Here is a 20,945-nt window from a genome sequence, read left to right as displayed (position 1 = left end):
TTCCAAGTGTTTTCATTTATTTTCAACGTTTTAAGGTCATCGCACAACCACAAAATAAATGAGAACACTTGGAAAGTGCTCGTGAGTGCGACTCAGTTTCTTCTTGTAAAAAAGAGGGTGGAAGAATATTATACGGCTTGGCTCCGCCGTGGAGTTTGCACCGCAGAAAGAGGCGCCAAAGCCCCGATGCGACTTGAGCAGCCAAACGAAAGATTTTTCTGGCCGCTTTCACTGAGCCCAGTGTAAAAAAAATGAGGGCGCATTCTCGCAGGTAAATTCCAATAATTAATTTATTCTTCAGTCATTTTTCAAATGGACGAACAATCTAAGCGTTTCGGTATTCCTATACCTTGGTGTACACACACACACACACACACACACCCCCTCCCCCACCCCGGACCACCAGGAAAGCCTGGTGGTGCTGTCAGACGTGAATGTGGACCGAAAGGAAGAGATGGCACTCTGGGAGGAGGGAAGAAAACCTTGCTTATTTGCACAAGTTACACGGGCACATTTCGGCTGACGCCTTTCTCAATGTTATATATATATATTTACCCAAGAGAATTGTGCATTTAACCATCTCTCTCCCAGATTCTTTTTTTCCAATTTAAATTGTTTCTGTTGCCCAGTTTCCAATGTTCCGATAGTTGTCATGTTGCTAGAGATATATATTTTATGCCAAGACAGTGAAAATAAATGCAGCCCAATAATAATTTAGAGCAAGTGCACTGATAAACGCATAGTAACACATTTATTGCTGCAGTGGCATGGTCAAATTCGAGTCTATTACCACCCTACAATAAAACTAACATTAGAAAGACATTTTTTATACACAAAAAACCCTCTCCTAATAATCAGGCGGTCTATTCAAATAGATTTTTACCTCACTGCGCAAATATGACCCTTGAATCCTGGCTTTGGTTAAATACCTTTTGTTAAAACAAGACCACATGAAAAAAAAGCCATGGATTAACCCACAACTGCAGATTTGCGGACTCTAAAATACTAGCTATTACCTATGTTGAAGGAGAGACTTCATGACCCACTCAAGGATTTACCACTCATAAATGACGGTCCCTCCTTACACTCAACAATGGTAATAAATAGCATATATATATATATATATATATATATATATATATATATATATTCACTGAAAAAAACCATAGGTTTCACACACGTTATAGTTCGGAATTAGCATTTAAAAAACCTTGCAAATTAATTGAAAAAACAATAGGTTTCACACATGTTATAGTTAGCTGGACATTTCACTCATACAAAACCTTTGAAATTCCCCCGTTATAGTTAGTTCAGCTAACTATAACTCGCGCGCCCGCAATGCACTGTTGATGACGTCACATATTACATCACTCATGACATAGTCAGTGACATCACTCATGACATCACTGATGACACCTCAAATTACATCACTGATGACATCATCCAGTGAATGTGTGTCTTTCTGAAAAATAAATATTTTTTTATATATGTATATCTAACGGTCGATGGAAGAATAAATGGGTAAATAAGTGTCTAAATGGATGTTTTGTTTTGTAAAATTGATTGGTTAACTGACTTATTAAGTGTATCTTAGTGAATACATATATTAGCGAGTAATGTTTAAATATTTAAATATATGTATCAATGTCTCACTTTGTGTATAAGTGGCTGCATGGGTTGGTGAGTAGCTACATGAGTGTGTATATGGGTTATTAGTTGTTTTTTTGAGTATCAGTAGGAGTGTCTGTATGGTTTGGTGGGGGGTATTACTTAGCGCATAGATGCATGAATGACTGACTCACTGTTTGTATGTGTTTGAAGACAGCATGTGTGCAGGACTGTATGGGTGGATGAGTGTGTGTATGGGTGTGTTACTGAGTGAATGACTGTCTCAATAGTATCTTTATGAGTAACTACATATGTTTTAATCTAGTATATGTGAGTATTGATGTATATAAGTGAGTATATGTGAGAGTGACAGATTGGAAGAGTTTCTGTTTAAATAAGTATGTGTTTCTATAAGTGATTGTTTAAGAGAGTAAGTATGTGTAAGTTTCCATAGATGTAAGTGTGGTAGTGTGTGTATAGCTGTATATGCAAATAAATGGATGTTTGATAGTTTATTTGCATGTGTGAGTATGTGTGTGAGTAGCTCTATGGATGACTGTCGGTATGTAACAGGATGTATAGGTGTATCAGTACATATGATGAGTGACTATATAGAACTGTTAGTGAATGAGTGGATGTGTATATAGATGGTGGAATTACTGAATAGGTTGTAACTGGTATTGGTATCTCCATTTTGTTGAAAATTTAGTTTCTATTTTTGAATGTGTGTATCAAAGGTCATATTACGCTGAGAGGAGGTCTGCCACTCTTTCACAAGGATGATGTCATCAGTGATGTCATTTGAGATGTCATCAGTGATGTCATTTGAGATGTCATCAGTGATGTCATCAGTGATGTCACTGACTATGTCATGAGTGATGTAATATGTGACGTCATCAGCAGTGCATTGCGGGCACGCGAGTTATAGTTAGCTGAACTAACTATAACGGGGGAATTTCAAAAGTTTTGTATGAGTGAAATGTCCAGCTAACTATAACATGTGTGAAACCTATGGTATTTTCAATGAGCTTGCAAGGTTTTTTAAATGCTAATTCCTAATATGACATGTGTGAGACCTATGGATTTTTCAGTGAATTTCAAAGGTTTTGTAAATGATAATTATTAAATGTATTAATTGTTATATTTTTTTATACCGATTTACTACATTATTTTAAACTATTTATTTTTAGATATTTTATTTTTTAAATTACATATTTTAATATAAATTGAAAAAAATGTTTTTCAAAATATTTAAATTGTAATATATTTTTTTTTAATGTAATATTTTTTTTATTTATAATATATATTTCATATAGCAGGCAATGATATTCTATGGAAGGAAATTCAAGTTACTGGTAAGTACAGCTAAATTTACTTTTTAGGAATAGTACTGAGCTAGATTGGAGAATTAATTCCTCTTCAATCCTGACGTCTCCTGTGAGCCAACTAGCCCACCAGGTACCTCCAGTATGCGCCAGGCAGCTGTGTTGCAGAGAGGTGTTCAAAGGGCACGCCCCCTTTTTACAACACTCTGCAACACAGCTCCGTGGCGCTTACTGGAGATACCTGTTGGACTAGTTGCCCCCTAGGAGACCTCTGGATTGAACAGGAATTAATTCCCCAACTTAAAACGCGCCTCAGGGCATGTTTGCACTCACATCACCTCAAGCCCCGCCCCCTACCTTCACCACTGTGCTAACGCGCCCTGTAGAGTGTTCTAAGTTGGGGGATTAAGTCCCCTTACATACTGGGGGTCCCTGGGGGCCAACTAGCCCACGGGAACCTCCAGTATACGCCAGGAGGCTATGTTGCAGAGAGGTGTAATGAGGCCACGCCCCTTTTTACACCTCTCTGCAACGCTGCACCCGGGCATGTTTGCAGAGGGGGAACTAATTCCCCTTGCATACTGGGGGTCCCTGGGGGCCAACTAGCCCACTAGGAATCTCCAGTATGCGCCAGGGGACTGCATTGCAGAGAGGTGTAATGAGGCCACGCCCCTTTTTACACCTCTCTGCAACGCAGCCCCCGGGCGCATTTGCAGAGGGGGAACTAATTCCCCTTGCATACTGGGGGTCCATGGGGGCCAACTAGCCCACCAGAAACCTCCAGTATGCGCCAGGGGACTGCATTGCAGAGAGGTGTAATGAGGCCACGCCCCTTTTTACACCTCTCTGCAACGCAGCCCCCTGGCGCATTTGCAAAGGGGGAACCAATTCCCCTTGGAACCTCCAGTATGCGCCAGGGGACTGCGTTGGGGACTGGTGGCGGTCCCCGGGGCAGTGGGGGGTGGGGGTTGGGGCCCCCCACTCTTCTTTTTCACTATGCCCCCGGGATTTGGTCCCCCCCCCCGGGGGGTAATTTGAAAAAAAGCAGACTGGGTTTTTTGAAAACATTTTTGGGGCCTTGGGGGTCCGTGTGGGAGCACCTGAGCAGACCTAGGGGGTCAGGGTGTTTCTACCCTGCCCCCTTTATGCGTTCGAAACATTTGTTTTTCTGCTTTCTTGTGCCTCAGTCTACCGAGGCACAAGATGGCTGCCAACAATTTCTGGTTAGGAGTGTTGACAGACAGTTGACAGCCAATCAGCATGCAGCTCGTGCACGGGAAGGTACTGGTACCGTACTCTTACTGTACACGTACCGTACGGTAAGAGTAAAGGACGCGCGCCTAGATATATATATGTTTTTTACTTTTGATTTTCTCAGGAACTACTGGAGGGATTTACACCATTTGAGCAAAAGCGTGATCTGCGAATCAGACTCTACCATTTTGCCAAATTTCTTGTAATTCCGTTCAGCCGTTCGGGCTGTAGCCGTGTCTAATCGTCTTATGGAAAATAACATGGGGAAAACACGTTTTGGGACCCCCCTTTTTTCTCAGCCCCCACTTGACAAATCCCCCCAAAACTTTCAGGGAAGGAGCGGAGCGGGCCATCTTCTTTGAGAAATTCGCGAAGATTTATCAACCGGCGCCAAAGTTATTCCCAATAGAATGTTGCGGATTTCCTATGGAAACTAGGTCCTAACTATAACTACCTACTGGCGACCACTAGTAGGTAATATACATACATACATATATACATATATATATATATATATATATATATATATATATATATATATATATATATATATATATATATATATATATATATATATATATATATATATACATATACATATTTTTTTTGTTTTTCAGTTAGCACTCTTTCTCCAATGGAAGAGGAGTTGGCCTAACGGCTAGGGCTCTCGACCTCGGACCTGGGGTTCTGGGTTCGAGTCTCGGTAACGACGCCAAAACCTCCTGTGATTCTGGGCAAATCACTTAATCTCCCCGTGCCTAAAATGAATGTGTGTCAGTCCTCATGTAACGTAACTGGTGCTATGTAAAGCGCTCTGATACCTGATTCGGTTTGGGTCTAGTTCGCGCTATATAAAACTCAGCAAAGAAAAAAAAAAATCCTGATAACGGGTATTTCACATTTTGCTCATCATCCTCTGCGGTACGGCACATTAGGTAAGTCTACTTCAGCCCTTAGCTATCTTCACTCTGAGTAACAGCATTCTGTATGTGCACATAACAAAGTGGTACACTTGAGAGCCAGCGCAGGGGAGCCAATCTCTGCTTTCATTTAATCCTGCTTTATTTATTTTATGTGCGATTATTACTTATATTTTGCAAGCATATGTACGCCTCTTTTAGATGCCAGAATGTCTACCTTTTATCACTTTTAAACTTTAACGCCTATTGCATATATACTAAGAAATGAATACAAAAAGAAAAATATTACAGGCTTGACAAGGCCAGACCGATTGCTTTTGCCATTGTTTGTTTTCATTCTCCTCAATCTGACTGCTTTGGTTCCACGTTTCAACTAAAGCTGAAAGCTGACCTTGCCTTGCCTCTAGCCATGCCACCGCAACACGCAGCTGGCCTGGGCACCAGCGAAAAACAAACATGCCCACAGCAAACCGCCCATTATATGGGAACAAAGGACTATAGGCTCGCCAAGCGAAAGGGTAAACAGAAACGCGCTATTAACTCGCCTTTACAACAATGCAAGTAAGTGGAGATTTTCGGCCCAGACAGTTTTCCAGAGCTGGCTGTAGAACATTCCAGACTGGGCCTGGTAACCCAAGCGCCCCCTCCGCCGCCCCCAGGCGAGACGTTAGCATTCTAAATGAAAGCGTGCCGAACTTTAAAAGGTAAGAAAGCACGTGCAGCTTAGTGGTGGTCCCAGGGAGGCAAGACGATTTTATGATGTACTGGATGGGAAGTTTGTGTAAGCAGACTGCCCCCCTTTTTCAAAAGCTGGCAACAATCACATGGTGAGACTGCTAGAAAGCACAGTGCAGTACACTCAGGACCGGACTGTCCGTAGCGGGCATCGGCCAAATCCCCGGGAGGCTTTAAGGGTAGGAGCCGGATACACAGTAATGGGGGCAATTTTTTTTAGGTCTCGCCTTTACCATTCCGAAGGAATGGGAAATGGCGAGAATTCAAGTGCTCGAACTGATTGTGAAACCACTGCTTTTTTTCGTGGCGTTTTCTTCGAGTGCACGTGGCCACAGGCACGCGCTTTTGGCCCATACACTTTCATGGCCATCTGTTCCTCAATGTCCCTCCCACCCTTCGTTTGATCTTGCCGCGAGTTCAGGCTAATGGCCCTCCCCCAGCACAGAGCGCGCATCGCGGCCGCACAGCACATCAAAGGGCTTCTCCCAGCGTGTGGTGTGCGGCTTCTCCTCCCCTAATTATGTGGCCGGCCGTACTTGTGTTTCCCGGCCGCTTCCCGGCCACTCTTGTATTTAATTAGCAGCAGCAGCATTTCTCCTGCGCCAGGCCACATCAAAGGCTCTGTGCCACTTTCACCCACACAGCAACACTTACAGACACGCAACGCCACTCACACCCACGCAAGCCCACTATCATCCACGCAACACCACACTCACCCACGCAACGCCACTCACCCAAGCAACACCACTCACACACGCAACGCAACTCATCCACGCAACCCCACTCATCCACGCAACCCCACTCATCCACGCAACGCCACTCATCCACGCAACGCCACTCATCCACGCAACGCCACTCACCCAAGCAACACCACTCACACACGCAACACAACTCACCCACGCAACACCACTCATCCACGCAACGCCACTCACACACCTAACGCCACTCACACACGCAACGCAAATCACACACCTAACGCCACTCACACACGCAACGCCACTCACACACGCAACGCCACTCACACACGCAACGCCACTCACACACGCAACGCCACTCACACACGCAACGCCACTCACACACCTAACGCCACTCACACACGCAACGCCACTCACACACGCAACGCCACTCACACACGCAACGCCACTCACACACGCAACGCCACTCACACACGCAACGCCACTCACACACGCAACACCACTCACACACGCAACGCCACTCACACACGCAACGCCACTCACACACGCAACGCCACTCACACACGCAACGCCACTCACACACGCAACCCCACTCACACACGCAACCCCACTCACACACGCAACCCCACTCACACACGCAACGCCACTCACACATTGTGGGTGCAGATTGTGGGTGCAGATTGTGGGTGCAGATTGTGGGTGCAGATTGTGGGTGCAGATTCAGAGTGCAGATTGTGGGTGCAGATTGTGGGTGCAGATTGTGGGTGCAGATTGTGGGTGCAGATTGTGGGTGCAGATTGTGGGTGCAGATTGTGGGTGCAGATTCAGAGTGCAGATTCAGAGTGCAGATTCAGAGTGCAGATTCAGGGTGCAGATTCAGGGTGCAGATTCAGGGTGCAGATTCAGGGTGCAGATTGTGGGTGCAGATTGTGGGTGCAGATTCAGAGTGCAGATTCAGAGTGCAGATTCAGAGTGCAGATTGTGGGTGCAGATTCAGAGTGCAGATTCAGAGTGCAGATTCAGAGTGCAGATTCAGAGTGCAGATTCAGAGTGCAGATTCAGGGTGCAGATTGTGGGTGCAGATTGTGGGTGCAGATTGTGGGTGCAGATTCAGAGTGTAGATTCAGAGTGTAGATTCAGAGTGCAGATTCAGGGTTCAGATTGTGGGTGCAGATTGTGAGTGCAGATTCAGAGTGCAGATTCAGAGTGCAGATTCAGAGTGCAGATTCAGAGTGCAGATTCAGAGTGCAGATTCAGAGTGCAGATTCAGAGAAAACTCAGCAGCACCACCACCATTGCAATGCAATAGGTCTTGTTTTAACGCAAATTTAAGCTATAGGCCTTGTAAATGACAAAGCCTTTTATTTATGTTCCAAAAACCAGAACGCAAAAATAAAGGGCATTATCATTTACAATGCTAATAGTTCAGACTCGCGTTATTGCGAGACCTATTGCATTTCCAATGCTTGTTTTTTATGCTACTGAGAGCCGGTTTTGCAGTGATGCTGCAATATCGCCATCCGCCCCAGTAACAAAAGGAGCAGTGCTTCACACTCGCACTCGCACTCCTTCTCCTGTGGGGAAGGGAGGGGGGAAGGGAAGGGAGGGGGCAGGAGGGTGCTAGTCCAACACAATTGCCAGGGCTTCTTTGGGTTCTCAGTCCGGCCCTGAGTACAGTTGTCTTTCTGCTTGCATTATCCATGAATTCCCAGCACTTCTTAAACCAACCTTTCAACACCTTAAAGCTTAAAATGACAGTTGATTTTATATCCTGGCATAAGGGCATTTTTTCCCTATGTTTATACTTACCGTATCTTTGATCTTGATTGCCATTGCACATAACAGAGCTATTCACAAAGGTAAATTTGCACATGCACGTTTACTCACTTGTAAATTTACGAGTACATCTAGGAGTAATTTTGCTAGCTTTTGCTGTTCACCATTTCCGAGTATAAAGGTACTCCTAGACCTACAGGTATCCACCTACTGGTGGAGCCACCTTCAGCAGGATTTACGAGTGTAAAGTTACTACTTGTAACTATTCAGTCACAGGCAGAGAACTCTGCCACCTGGGCAGAGATCTCCCTATGGTAAAGTATTGGATAAAAAAAGAAAGTTTAACAATTATTAATAAAACATTAAACCTATATTGATGTAAAATAGAAATGTAAAATAACTTAAAATAATTGTTCATCTAAAACAAAAACAATAAAATGTAACGCCACATTAACTCTTCAAATTAAATTTTGAATAAATAAATGTATAATATTCTTGGGTTGTTTGTATTTGCATGTTCCTCCCTAAACTCTCCTTAGCCCTTCCTATGCCCCACCTTACCCTTCACTAATCCCCTTCCATTTACTAGTAAGTGTTCCCCATTTTCCAGCTACACCCCCAGGTTCCTCCCACATTTACTACTAAAAAGTATACCCACATGTGCATAGATCTCTGCACGTTACAGAGATCTCCACGTAGAAAACATAGGAGAGGCAGAGGCGGAGTCCACGTAGAAAAGATAGGAGAAGCAGAGGCCTCTGCTTGTATTTTTCAGAATAGCATTTTGTAATATGTGATCAGTACTGTTATAGTGCTATTAAATGTACAACAAAGTGCAGTTTGTGAACAGGCCATTCTGACTGAAGTCAAGTCCAACAAGGTATTTATTCAGTTTTCATCAGAGAGGGACACTGACAATAAAAATTGAAAAAAACTAAATAAATCTCACAAACAGACCCCAGAGCACCAACCACCAGAAATGCTTATCATCAAAGCTGTTGTTAAAGAGCTGCTTGTGACATGTTCCCAGATATACTTATTGTCTAATGACAGAAATGGACCCTGCACATGCTCCATCACGCCAGATCTAGGAGAAGTGCTTCATTTGAACCGGTGGTTTCCCGTACTCAGCACCAGCATTTAATCCTCAACACCGGCGCTTATAGCGCCAACTCGACCCAATCAATTTTGGTAGCTGGTGCAAGCTGCCTCATGAAGAGAGCCCCAATACTTATTTTTTTTTACAAATTAACCACTGTCTAGGAGGTTGTGGGCAGGTAAGAGTGTGGCCTGCTTCTCGACAGAACGTCATCAGAGAACGTTCTACAGATGAAAATCAGAGGGCTCCAGATCACCTGGACACAGCCCTCTTTTATGTTTATGGACAAACTTTGATAAACAATGGTCTATAATGGTTAACCAATGATCTTCATGGTTTATCTTGTTTCCGACTGTGCACCTGACCAGCATATGTTTATAGTCCTGATGTTTCCTTTCGCAAACCACTGTATACTAGCCATTTTTTGGGCTGTTCACATCTCGCTGGTTTATTGTGGTGGGAAAAGGTTCGGAACCTTGTTGAGATGGCATTAGGGTTTTGTTTGATGTAGCACGCTTTGACGATAAATCTTGGTTTTTTTGGTAACCATGAGACAAACAAATGAAGGAACCTTGAAGGTTATACACAAAAGTAGCTGAAGAAAGCAATGACACATGGGACATTTGCCAACATTTACCTGATGAGTACACACTGGTTGTCATGGCGTTTCCACAGACAGCGGTAGCACTCGTTGGCGACGGAGAAGATGTGAGGTGGAATCTCGCCCATATGGTGCCTACTGTACAGCTCCACCGTGGCGCGGTCGTACAACCCTGGAATGGCCTTGTAAGGGTTCACCGAAGCAAGGATGGATCCGATGTACGTCTGTAAATCCAAACACAAAAAGAGGGCATTTACTGAAATGTAAAAGTTCCAAGCAGCATTCACACTATGGTGGAGCAAGCGCAATCTACCTCTTTGCTAACAAATACCTTCAGCAGTATTTCGAGGGCAGGCTTCATTCACAAACTATTTAATAAAAAGGCTTTCCATTTCAGGCCTCGGACTCATTTTTTGGGCTTTGTAAATTAACTTGTAAAAAGATGTACACCCTGATGTAAAACAAACACAATATTTACTCATCTGAAACAGTCACAAACCACTGTGAATGGGAGCAGGGCTGCAAAGACAGTTGAACTAGCAAAATATGTAAATATTAAAAGTTAATTTACAGCAAATAATTGCAAATGCATGAGCCAATTCCAGTAACTCAATCATGTTACTACCATGGGAAGCAGCCGCCATGATGGAGAAAAAAAAGGAAGATTGTTATAAGAAAACGGGTAAATTCCATAAGATAACATGGTTGAATGTTAGCAAGCGTCAATCAAAAAAGCCTATATTTTGTAGACAGGTGTTATTATATGGTGTGGTGCAGCAGTCACCAACCAACCTAACAAAGTCTAAAACTCTACGCATACTTCGTATGAGTGCAAGGAACATTTAAGGGTATAGCAAAATGTTTAAGAGGTATTTTAAACTCTAAAGAAACTCTAAGATGCATTAGTGGGAAAAGATGGGGAAAGAAATCATCCCTAAAATCTTATGAAAAACAAATACAAACTAAGATTTGTATGAAAAGCACCTTTGCTCAATATACCTAAGTCATAAAGTCATAAGTCAAAAGCTTTTGCATAGCGCGCAGTTGGTGTCATAGACTGCAACCACATTCAAGAAGAACCAACCACAAACTTAGAAACCAGTCCCTGTAGTTGCAAAATGCAGTATTTCCTAGAGAAAGTTACTATTTTAGATTGTGCTGCTACCAGTGTTCGTGGAAACTTGATATTTGCTGTGGGTCTTGCTTTCTGTGCTTCGTGCTGTTTCTTGGCCGCCATTTTTCCAAACATGGATTGCATTTCAGACTTTTGGAGTACCCAAGACAGTGCTTAACTTGAGCCGCTGGTTTCCGGTGCTCGACACCGGGACTTAATTCCCAACACCAGCACTAATGGCATTGCACCACATGATGGCGTTCTCTGTCTAATTTGAAACAATATTTATTAATTCCATATACATTACAAATTAATAAGTATTGCCACCTACACCTTTCTTATAGCGTTGGGTGGCCTGGAATAGCCTGAATTGTCACAATTGTCAGAGTGTGATGGTGATTAGTTGTGTTGGTATTGTCATTGCTAGCACTGGTGGTTTAATGGGTGATGCAAAACTTCAGTGGCAATCTGGGAAGGGCCCTGACCCTTACTGTTTTACAAATTAAGCACAGGCCCAGGCATATCAAAATAAAGAATATTTGATAGAAGCTGTGATGACAAAGTCATCACAGGCTACCCGGGGAGTACAGATTAAGGATTCTGTGTATTATAGAAACAGAGCATGAAGCCTCCTCTCTAAGAAACCTTGCAATACCTTGTGTATTAAAATCATATCCTGCAGGTATACTATACAGATTCATATCCTGCAACTATACTTTGAAGAGATTGTATGAATGAAAAGGAAAAAACTAAAGAAATTTGCTTAATCTGCACCGCTGCCAGCAATTTTCAGGGTGAGGAGGGTTATCCCAAACTTTTTATGAAACATGTTTCAATCCCTATCCTACTGGGCACAGTGTGCATTAGAGTATTTCTACCACAATATTGAATACAATTCTGCAACAATATCAAGTATTAGATAATGACTATCACTCTATTATGAAGTTAGTATATACAGTTAAAAAAAGGTTCACTGTTCATAACTCCATATCAGTGTATATTGACAATGCATATTGTCATTGTATGTAAATGTAGAGTTAAGAATAGTAAATGTTTACTTGCGTACTATAAACTTGCATTCACTATATAGTGGATGTCAATATCCTACACTCGATAATGTTGCAGGACGATATTTTGTTTTTTAATATTGTGCCACAGAACCTTTTCAGAAAACATCATTTACCACTCATTGTTTCAGAAAATGGAGTACGAAATCCCACATCCAGCCATGGCTTCTGACCCAATGAGCAATATAAAAAATGCAACATGTGGCACTGATGGGAGCCCCCAGGGGTTATTGAGACCCTGGCGTTCCAGCTAGCTCTGCTCACACCATTCTACATTCTACCCTCTCCCCTGAAAAAAAATGCATTTAGTTGCACCCGTGCTCTGCTCTTGCCACACTGGGCCAAGCGGTTGCCAGGGATTCTCAATGGGAAATTACAACAATACAATACATGGTAATACAGGGACAAACATGCCAACAGACGCGAGCTGCACATAACCTACAACAAAGGCAATTTGATAGTAACAATGGCCAGTGCAGTGCTTAATTTAGGCAGGTGGTTACAAGTGGAGGGCACAGGCACTGATCTTTGGGTTCCTAGATATATTTATCTTCACCAGATGTTAACTCGGAGGCAAGAGAATAGCAGACATGTAAGGAGGAAGAGAAAGTGAAACAATAACAAAGGGAGGAAGAAAGGATGAAAAAGAACCTGAAAGAATGAGATAAATGGACCGTAAGTCAAAGGTGGTGGCCGAAATAGGCATGAGGTGTCATTGGCAGAAGGAAGCTCAGGTATTCAGGAAACCTGGTCTGCAGAAATCACAGAGGTGGGCTTCTAATCAATTGTTTTGGGCCTTGAACAATTTTTTTCTTTTTTCTTTTACAAATTAAGGGCCTGATTTAGATCTTGGCGGACGGGTTACTCCGTCACAATGGTGGCAGATACCCCGTCCGCAAAAATATAAATCCCATAGGATATAATAGGATTTATGTTTTTTGCGGACAGACGGGCTATCTAAATGAGGCCCTAAGCATCACGTTCGTAGTGGTGTATCGATTCTTCGGTACAAGTTTTTTTGAATCTCCAGCTCCATAGTACAAATATGAGTGGCCCATTAAAAAGCAAAATCTGGGTCGATTCCAGTGTTACGAAACCATGATATGAGTTTGCTTAATCTTCTGGGCACCAAATGCTTAACCTGCTGAGGTATTTAGCTGGCATTTGTAGGCGAGCTCGATTTCACAGGCAGGGGTCGGGACGCCGATAACTTTGAAATTCTTTTTCTTTTGCTCTTCTTCACTAACTATGCATCAGACAGTACATACTGGGAAATAAATTTAGTTCTGCGTTGGAGGCTTGCTTTTTAAATATAATTTTTATGAGGTGACGTTTTGGTAACAAATGCCTTAAATTGTTGGTACTGATAATATATGACCATGACATATCTGACCAACTAAAATAGTCCTAAAACAGTCCTAAAAGAAAAAAAACCAATTGGGGTTTTTTGACTTTGGAATGTGTTTCTCCGCTTCTTGCTTGGGGTGAAATGTTGTCAGGCTGTACGTAAGCATCGCAGAAAAGGCCATGTTAGCGACAAGAAACTAGTAGCCTATCAAAAAGGTAAAAAGAGCGAAGTGGTCATGGGTGCAGCCCCGCAGAAATCCAGCCATAAGGCGATGTGAGCACTAAATAAAAGTATTGTTTATTTTGTAAACACCTGAACTTGGTTTCGAGCAAAACTCATCCTCTCGTAGACTAGAACGAGAAGGTGGCCCATTTATTTCAACGTACAGTGTTTTGACCACTTGACTTGAGCGATGCATCAGCAAGTGAACATGGAATTGTCAGCGAGAAGCAGCTACGGGTTGGAGCATAATTGGTGAAAGGCCTAGTCACAGTCAGCATCTATAAACAGAGAGGTATTTCCAAGAGAACTCACTTCATGGACCGCCCTAGAAAGGCAGAGGTGGATTGGTAAGGCGGGACCTCGAGCAATGGGTCAGTATTTGAGTTGCAGCTGTGGGCCGCTTTTTTGGGCAGCTTGGTTGCCTATGTGGGCTGTGTCTGTGCTGTTCAGTTGCCGCCAGCGGCAAAATGGGGGCCTGAGCGGCCTTTTCAGAGAAAGATGGGCCTCTCTTACCTCCCTTTTACCAGGGGGCGGAGGCGTCATTCCCAGTCTCTAGCTAGGCCGGCCCATTAATGTATGCAGATTGAGTAGGGGCAGAGTGCCTGAGCAGAATAGGCCTCACTTATATTCAGGTATGATTCACCATTGTGAACTAACCTGCGCACTACGAGTGCTGGCAAAATGTGCATTTTTTTTGTTTAGAAAACATGCCTCTTTTAGAGACCCCCGCCCCTTCTATTCATTATACTTAAAAGGCGCAATCCCCAAATGTGCGCCCCTCTTTTTTAGGGTGCCCGGGCCTATTTTTGATCTCAATCCAACCCTGCAGAAAGGGACACTACTAGCTTCAGAGAGGCACCACTAATCTTCAAGGTGTGCTGACGGTATCCCGAATTACATCTGAATAGTTTGAACAAGATCTGAATAGGACCTATGCTGTCATGAGGTCTGGCGAGGGGTTCAAGTGACTTTGTTTAAGGTGTACCATGAATTAAAGATGGCAACATAACTTTCAAATGGGAGGAGAGCAGGAAAATGCAATCGATACGCAACTGTAACATGCTTTACAGGCCTCCTAAAACAACATCTAACGACCATAGCACATTGTGACATATGCATGACTGTAAATGTTTTTTACCCTTTAGAGGTCATCAGCTTAAGGAGAGGCCACCTCCAGAATATAAGGTTATCCTCAGTTTGCTTTTGTGGTGTGTGCCCAAAGTAAAAATGCCCTCTAGTTTGAGAATATTACTAGCTCAGTGGAGCAAATACACTAATTCCGAGGGAAAAGCATATGGTATTTAAAGTACTATGAGTATTTTGGTGCATCCATGTTACTCCCCATAAAATTGTAATAGGTGCTATATATTGCACCAAATAATACCCCAGGGTATTGGTATTTACCTGGTGCGATAAAAAGCACATGAATTCTGACAAACTCTGAATCAAAGACATAGTTGGCCACTACCCAATGTCATGAGGGACAAGTTTATTCTGTGCTTGCCTTGTTTAAATAGCCAAGACACAGCTGAAGGTGCTCTGGTGATATTTGATCCGTTGGCATCTTCAGAAATATGCGACAGTAAATCAGATGAGTAGGCAGAAATTAAAATATTCGGACTTGAAACTTACCTCTAATCACAACAAACATGTGACTTATGCAAGCAAATCCGACCCTCCTTAAAAGAGCACCTTTCATCCTTCTTCCATCCATCTAGTCACCCACTCATGCATCCCTCTGTGTATCCATTCACCTATCCATCTATCCGTCCTGTCATTAATATACATAATAGCTGTTTCCTTCCTTTCACCTCCCATCTGCATTCCATTCTTTCATTTCCTTCTATCTACCTATCTTTTTTTACTCATCCTTACTTTTTCTGACTTACCTTTCTTTCTCTTGCTCAATTGTTCTGTTTGCCCCTTTCGCCGTGTTTTCCCTATTTGCATTTAATCTCTTTCTCTGTTTCCGTCACAGTGTGGCAGCCCAGGCCTAAACCATTCTTTGTTGCATCCCCACCATTTTATTTATTAGCCTTTTCTCTGAAGATCTGCAGACAGAAAAGGGCCATAAACAACGAATAAAGGTGCTAGAGTAAGGGGAGTTTACAGTGCTTATCTTGTAAAAATGTAAGTGCCTGGCCCTCATCAGGAAGCCACTGCCATTTGCACTACACATTGCCACTGTACTTACACAACAACTACTAACAATCTGCTACAAGTGTGACAATTCAGACTGTTCGAGGCTGCCAAAGCTGTAAGAATGGGTTCCCCAGCGGTATACAGTGCCAGGACCCCACGTAACGAGGTAACAGTGCGCTTTACAAGTATACATACATTACATTACATTACATTACATTACATTACAATGGCTTGGGTGGCAGGCATTATGTGTTTTTAATGTACATTGAATTAACAAACAACTGTTTTTCTGCTCATCTTTAAATTGCACAAATGTGGTAGCTGTCATGAGTGCATGTTCTGGCAATTAAGTGCTGGTGCTGGCCATTAAGTGCCCGAAACCACTGGCTCAAATTAAGCACTGGCTGTCTGGGCCACTGAGTGAATGGTCCTTGTTCAGCTGGGACACCTCCTACCAAGCATCACTCATGCACCTCACAAAACATGGCTGTCGTGAGACCCTGTCAAAGTGCTCACACCAGCTTGCACCTGTTGTGCACAATGTCTCTACCAGCAGCAGTTCTGAAATGCTTTATTTTGCTTAACTCACAGTTTGACTGCTAAGAAACCTTGTGGGGACATATTAGAGAGAGACACGCTGCACGCACACACAGCAACGTCTCTCTGTTCTAGAAATCTGGTACAGCAAGTAACCTATGAAGGCAAAATCAAGTTTGTTTATAGAAGTTAAGACTGCACATTTTCTAGCTCTTTTGTTGCCCAAGGCAGCAAGGGCTCAGGCACTGACCGTCTGAGAAAGAATAAACTGTTGCCATTCAACCACAGAGAATTCGTCCTCTATGACAACTGAAAGAGTCTCATTCCTGTTGACTTTCTAAATTTCCTTGGCTTCTTTGCAGAATTAAAAAAAGTTTATGCCTTTTGATGAAAACTTCCTAAGGGGGAAATCATACACAAGTCTTCGTTCTGCTTCCAGCACACATTGGGAGAGCGCTGGCAAACAGGGCTTTCATTTATGCATGTCCCTCTGTGGAGGTTTCAAAGTAAACTTGGATTCTTTGTTGGTCGCTGCGGTCAGGCTGCCCCACCCGCGCGGAGCGCGCCCTGGCATTGGGCCCTGCTGAGGAGCATCTGCTGATCAGCTGCTGCGGGTTAGGGAGGAGCAGGCCGCGCTGTACGCGCCACCATCCTGTGAGCACGTGTACGCGCTACATCATATCCTCTTCCTGCTGGGCTTTCAGACACATGACAATGGCGCAGTCTGATACATTTCATTCTGTTGCAAAAAAAACAATCAAATCACAATCTGTCTCCACTTGTTGGTTTGAGATACTAGAAAAAAAAAGATCTTGATGTTGCGCCAGCTCTGCTCACTCAAGTGGTCCATGGGACCCTGATCATACTTTAACTTTGTTTAGCTTTATTTAATTATATTCATTAAATCACAGAAGGAAAGAAAAACTGTGAAGCTTAGGAACAACACTGAAAATGGGATAAAAGAACAGGGCAAAGACAGAAAACAGATGTGCTGGGGTGGAAATGGGAAACAAGGTGTTTAAGTGGAGATTCAGGTAGGGATATTAGTCCCCTGAAAAAACAGCAAGAGTGAAGAGGATCTCTAGGTAAGCCCTAGTTAGTTTTTTGCACAATCACACAGAAGTGATTGCATCGGTACATATGCATGAATACATTGGCACTCAATATACTTGGAACCAGGGTTGTATCTCACATTCTATACAATCAGTCTCACAAAATCAACAACCACAAAAACACGCAGAGGAACAAAGACACAGACATGGACTGCATCCTGAATCGCACCAGAAACAAGAAAAAAGAAAAGAGAAACAAGGGAGAGTGTGGCGAGTAACTCACACATTGGAAGACGTTGGACTAAAGACAAATGGGCATATTTGCGAGGGCCTTGAGTCATGCTTGTACTATGCAACATGGTACCTGCATGACGCAAAGCTCCAAGTCATATATATGAAGCCACGCAAAGCCACTTTACATGACTTTGAATGGCCTCACAAATATGGAGTAATGCAAAGCAGCGCTAATTGCTGCGTTGGCTTAGTCTGCGCAATGGAGGAAGTCCATGGGCGTTGCAGCGGCTGTTTCTAAGCAACTCCTGTATTTTTTGATGCATTCCCAGATTTACAAGGACTTGTAAACATGGGAATGCATCAACATCTTATGCCTCCCATGGGGAGGTGTTACGAGGAGAAATATCTTTATTTCTCCTATTTGTTTCCTCTTTCTGCAGCACATATAGAAAGAGGGACAACGCCTCTATGGATTGTTTTTGTGCAGGAAGGTGTCCCTTTCCGCACAATAATAATCCTGCTTAAAACACATGCCCCCTTGCGCCATGGTGCAAGGATGCCTGCAAAACAGCGCCAGTGCAGGGCGAAAGGACAGGAATCCACCATATTTGATAAATACGGTGCATTTCTGCCCTTTTCCTGTGGCACAGGGCAGCGAAGCAATGTAACTTGCTGCGCTGCCCTAAGCCAACATTCCTGTAATTATGCCCCAAAGTAGTTTTTATCATTCGTCACTTGTCGTCCAAGATGTTAAAAGTAAACAAAATATTGTAAGAGAAGGGTTGTCGGTGAGCAAGTGAAATTCTTTTCAAGGTTTGCTTGAGGTGCACCTTGCTCAACCTACATAAAAGACCAGTTGGCATGCCATTACCACGAACAGAACTCAATATAAAAAAAGATCAAATTAACATTGCTATCCATTTTACTGCTACTTTTTCATAAAGGGTAAGATAATGAAAGACTCATGCTCACTGGCCGCCTGAGCTACTGTGGTTGTGGCATATTTTATGTGCACTTCAGCCAGTCACTAGCTAATGTGTCCTGGCTTGCACCCATTTCTCAGCCCAAATGATACAGTACATTTTTGAGGTTCTACTCTCTTCTTAAGGGCGTCGACCGGGTGGACCATTTAATTACAGTTCATGAAAAAGATGAAAACACAGTATATGTGAATTCATGCCATCTATAAAATGTCATCTAAAAAAAACTTTTAAAAAACTACACTGAGAAGGCCCTCCCCCACGAGGAGCATTGCCCTATGATGATGCTTTACGCTCGCAAGAGTGTATGAGGGCACAAGAACAGATAGGAGTCTTACTTCCACAGCAAGCATACTTAAACCACTTTTGGAGACTAACACACTGATTACAACCATAATTGGTTGCCGTTTTCTTCTTTTTCTTTAGGAACTGTTACCAGACTGTTGTAGAGTACCTCTTTCCCTACACCCTATTTGAGATTATACCAAGTAAAAATGAGATGGCATATTTGCACACCCTGTGAAATAAAACAATTTGAGTGACAATTGAGATCATGGGGACCTACAGGTGTAAAACAAGGTTTTCTTTGCTGCAATTGCTAGTAAATATCCTGTTTTTCTTTTCTATGTCCCATACACAGAAGAAGGTATTTCCATTAAAAAAATTCATGAGCATGAAGCATGCATTTATTTATTGAGCTAGGAGTTTTGATTATAGAAGGCAGGTCTTATTGGTATAACGAGTCATTCATAGAAAGTAATGCTGCACATCAATCCATTGGATTTTGAATTTTGCAATTTAGATTAACTTCTCTATTTATTAACAAAACTGCTTTTTAGAGCAGACATTTATTTGTCTGTTATTGTGTTTTCATCACAGATAAAGAACGCTTAAAGATTTTTTTATAACAAAATCTTTGAAGATGACAACAAGAAAGAAAGTTCCTAAAGCATTTCAGTATCCATCCTGAACTGCTGCAATGATAGTGAGTAAAGACATTGTGGGCCTGATTCACATAAAAAGATAGGTCTGGCCTATCTTTTTATGTATGGAGACTCCGCACTCGTAGTGATACTACTCGCAAATCCCTTTGTGAATAGCAAACAATCATAAAAGTGTAAGTTTACCTTGGTGAATCAGGCCTTGAGTATGTCATAGTACATCGCAAGATGCAAGACTTTTTTTGAACAAACATGTTTCTAACATGAGAAATATTTAGCAATAAAAAATGGCTGCCATATTTTACATCCTTTTCACAAGTGAGAAAAAAAAGTGGATTTAGTCCCAGATCTCTGACAAAGGTGGAGTGTCTAACATTGTTCAGCATTCCGTCTATCAATTGTTCTTTTTGTATTCGTCACGCCGAGTGGGACGAGTATGTCCAGACGTGGGTCCTGTTCTCGCCATGCCACGGAATTCAGGCTATCCTGGCTGATGTGGGATGATACCCCGAAACCGGTCCTAGGATACTTGCTTCTGGTCCAGGAAGGATCTTGCCTAGCAGTTCGAACTAGACTGTTCTCATGGGAAGCAGGGTCAAGACTGATTTCTGTATGGCTGAGTCCAAACTGGAATGGCATAGTGAGCAAAAAAAGAATGATTTAGGCCCTGATCTCTGACTCGGGGTGAGTGTTTGACATTCTTCAGCATTCCGTCAATAATTATTCTTTATGCCTTTCAGTAAACATGCCTGTAGTTCTTGTTCTTATATTGTCACAATTGCTGTGCATTCACAGATAGAGGTCAAATGTCAGGCTCAGACTAAGGTGAAAGCTTGGTGTTTACTTTCTTTCCTCTGAATTCAAAGTGAGAGGATTTATGTGACGATCTTGCAGGATACTGGGGGTAGGGACATTTTTTTTGTAGGACACAACAACATTTAAAAGAACTTAGAAAGTATTTATAAACTGTACAGTTGTATTAGTAAAACTGTATGTCTATGTTAATGTAATGGTCATTTCAATTGAAAATGTGTTGTCTGTAATGGCAGTATGCTACTACACCATGCACACTCTGCTCTCCTTCACTCCACTCTACTCTGCGTCACTCCATGCCACTGCACTGTACTCTGAAACACTCCACTAAACACCACTCCACATCACTGCACTCGGCACAATTGCACTCTACTCCACTCTGCACCACCCTACTCTATGCCTCTGTACTATACTCTGTACCACTCTACTCTATGCCAATGCACTCTATGCCACTCTACTCTACACCACTTCACTCCTTGTCA

At 42.6% G+C, this 20,945-nt stretch overlaps 1 protein-coding gene across 1 annotated transcript in view; it reads right to left on the bottom strand.

Moving 5' to 3' along the window:
- MYO10 (myosin X) overlaps positions 1-20,945 on the bottom strand; it is a 519,868-nt gene that overhangs the window by 268,579 nt on the left and 230,344 nt on the right. The window contains exon 4 of the mRNA XM_078687614.1: positions 10,050-10,237. Coding sequence (XP_078543740.1) covers positions 10,050-10,237 — 188 coding nt within the window. The remainder of the gene's footprint in view (positions 1-10,049; positions 10,238-20,945) is intronic.

This window comes from Lissotriton helveticus, chromosome 4_1 (genome assembly GCF_964261635.1).
Source record: "Lissotriton helveticus chromosome 4_1, aLisHel1.1, whole genome shotgun sequence".
Taxonomy (NCBI): domain Eukaryota; kingdom Metazoa; phylum Chordata; class Amphibia; order Caudata; family Salamandridae; genus Lissotriton; species Lissotriton helveticus.
This window is presented reverse-complemented; position numbering and strand designations above follow the sequence as displayed.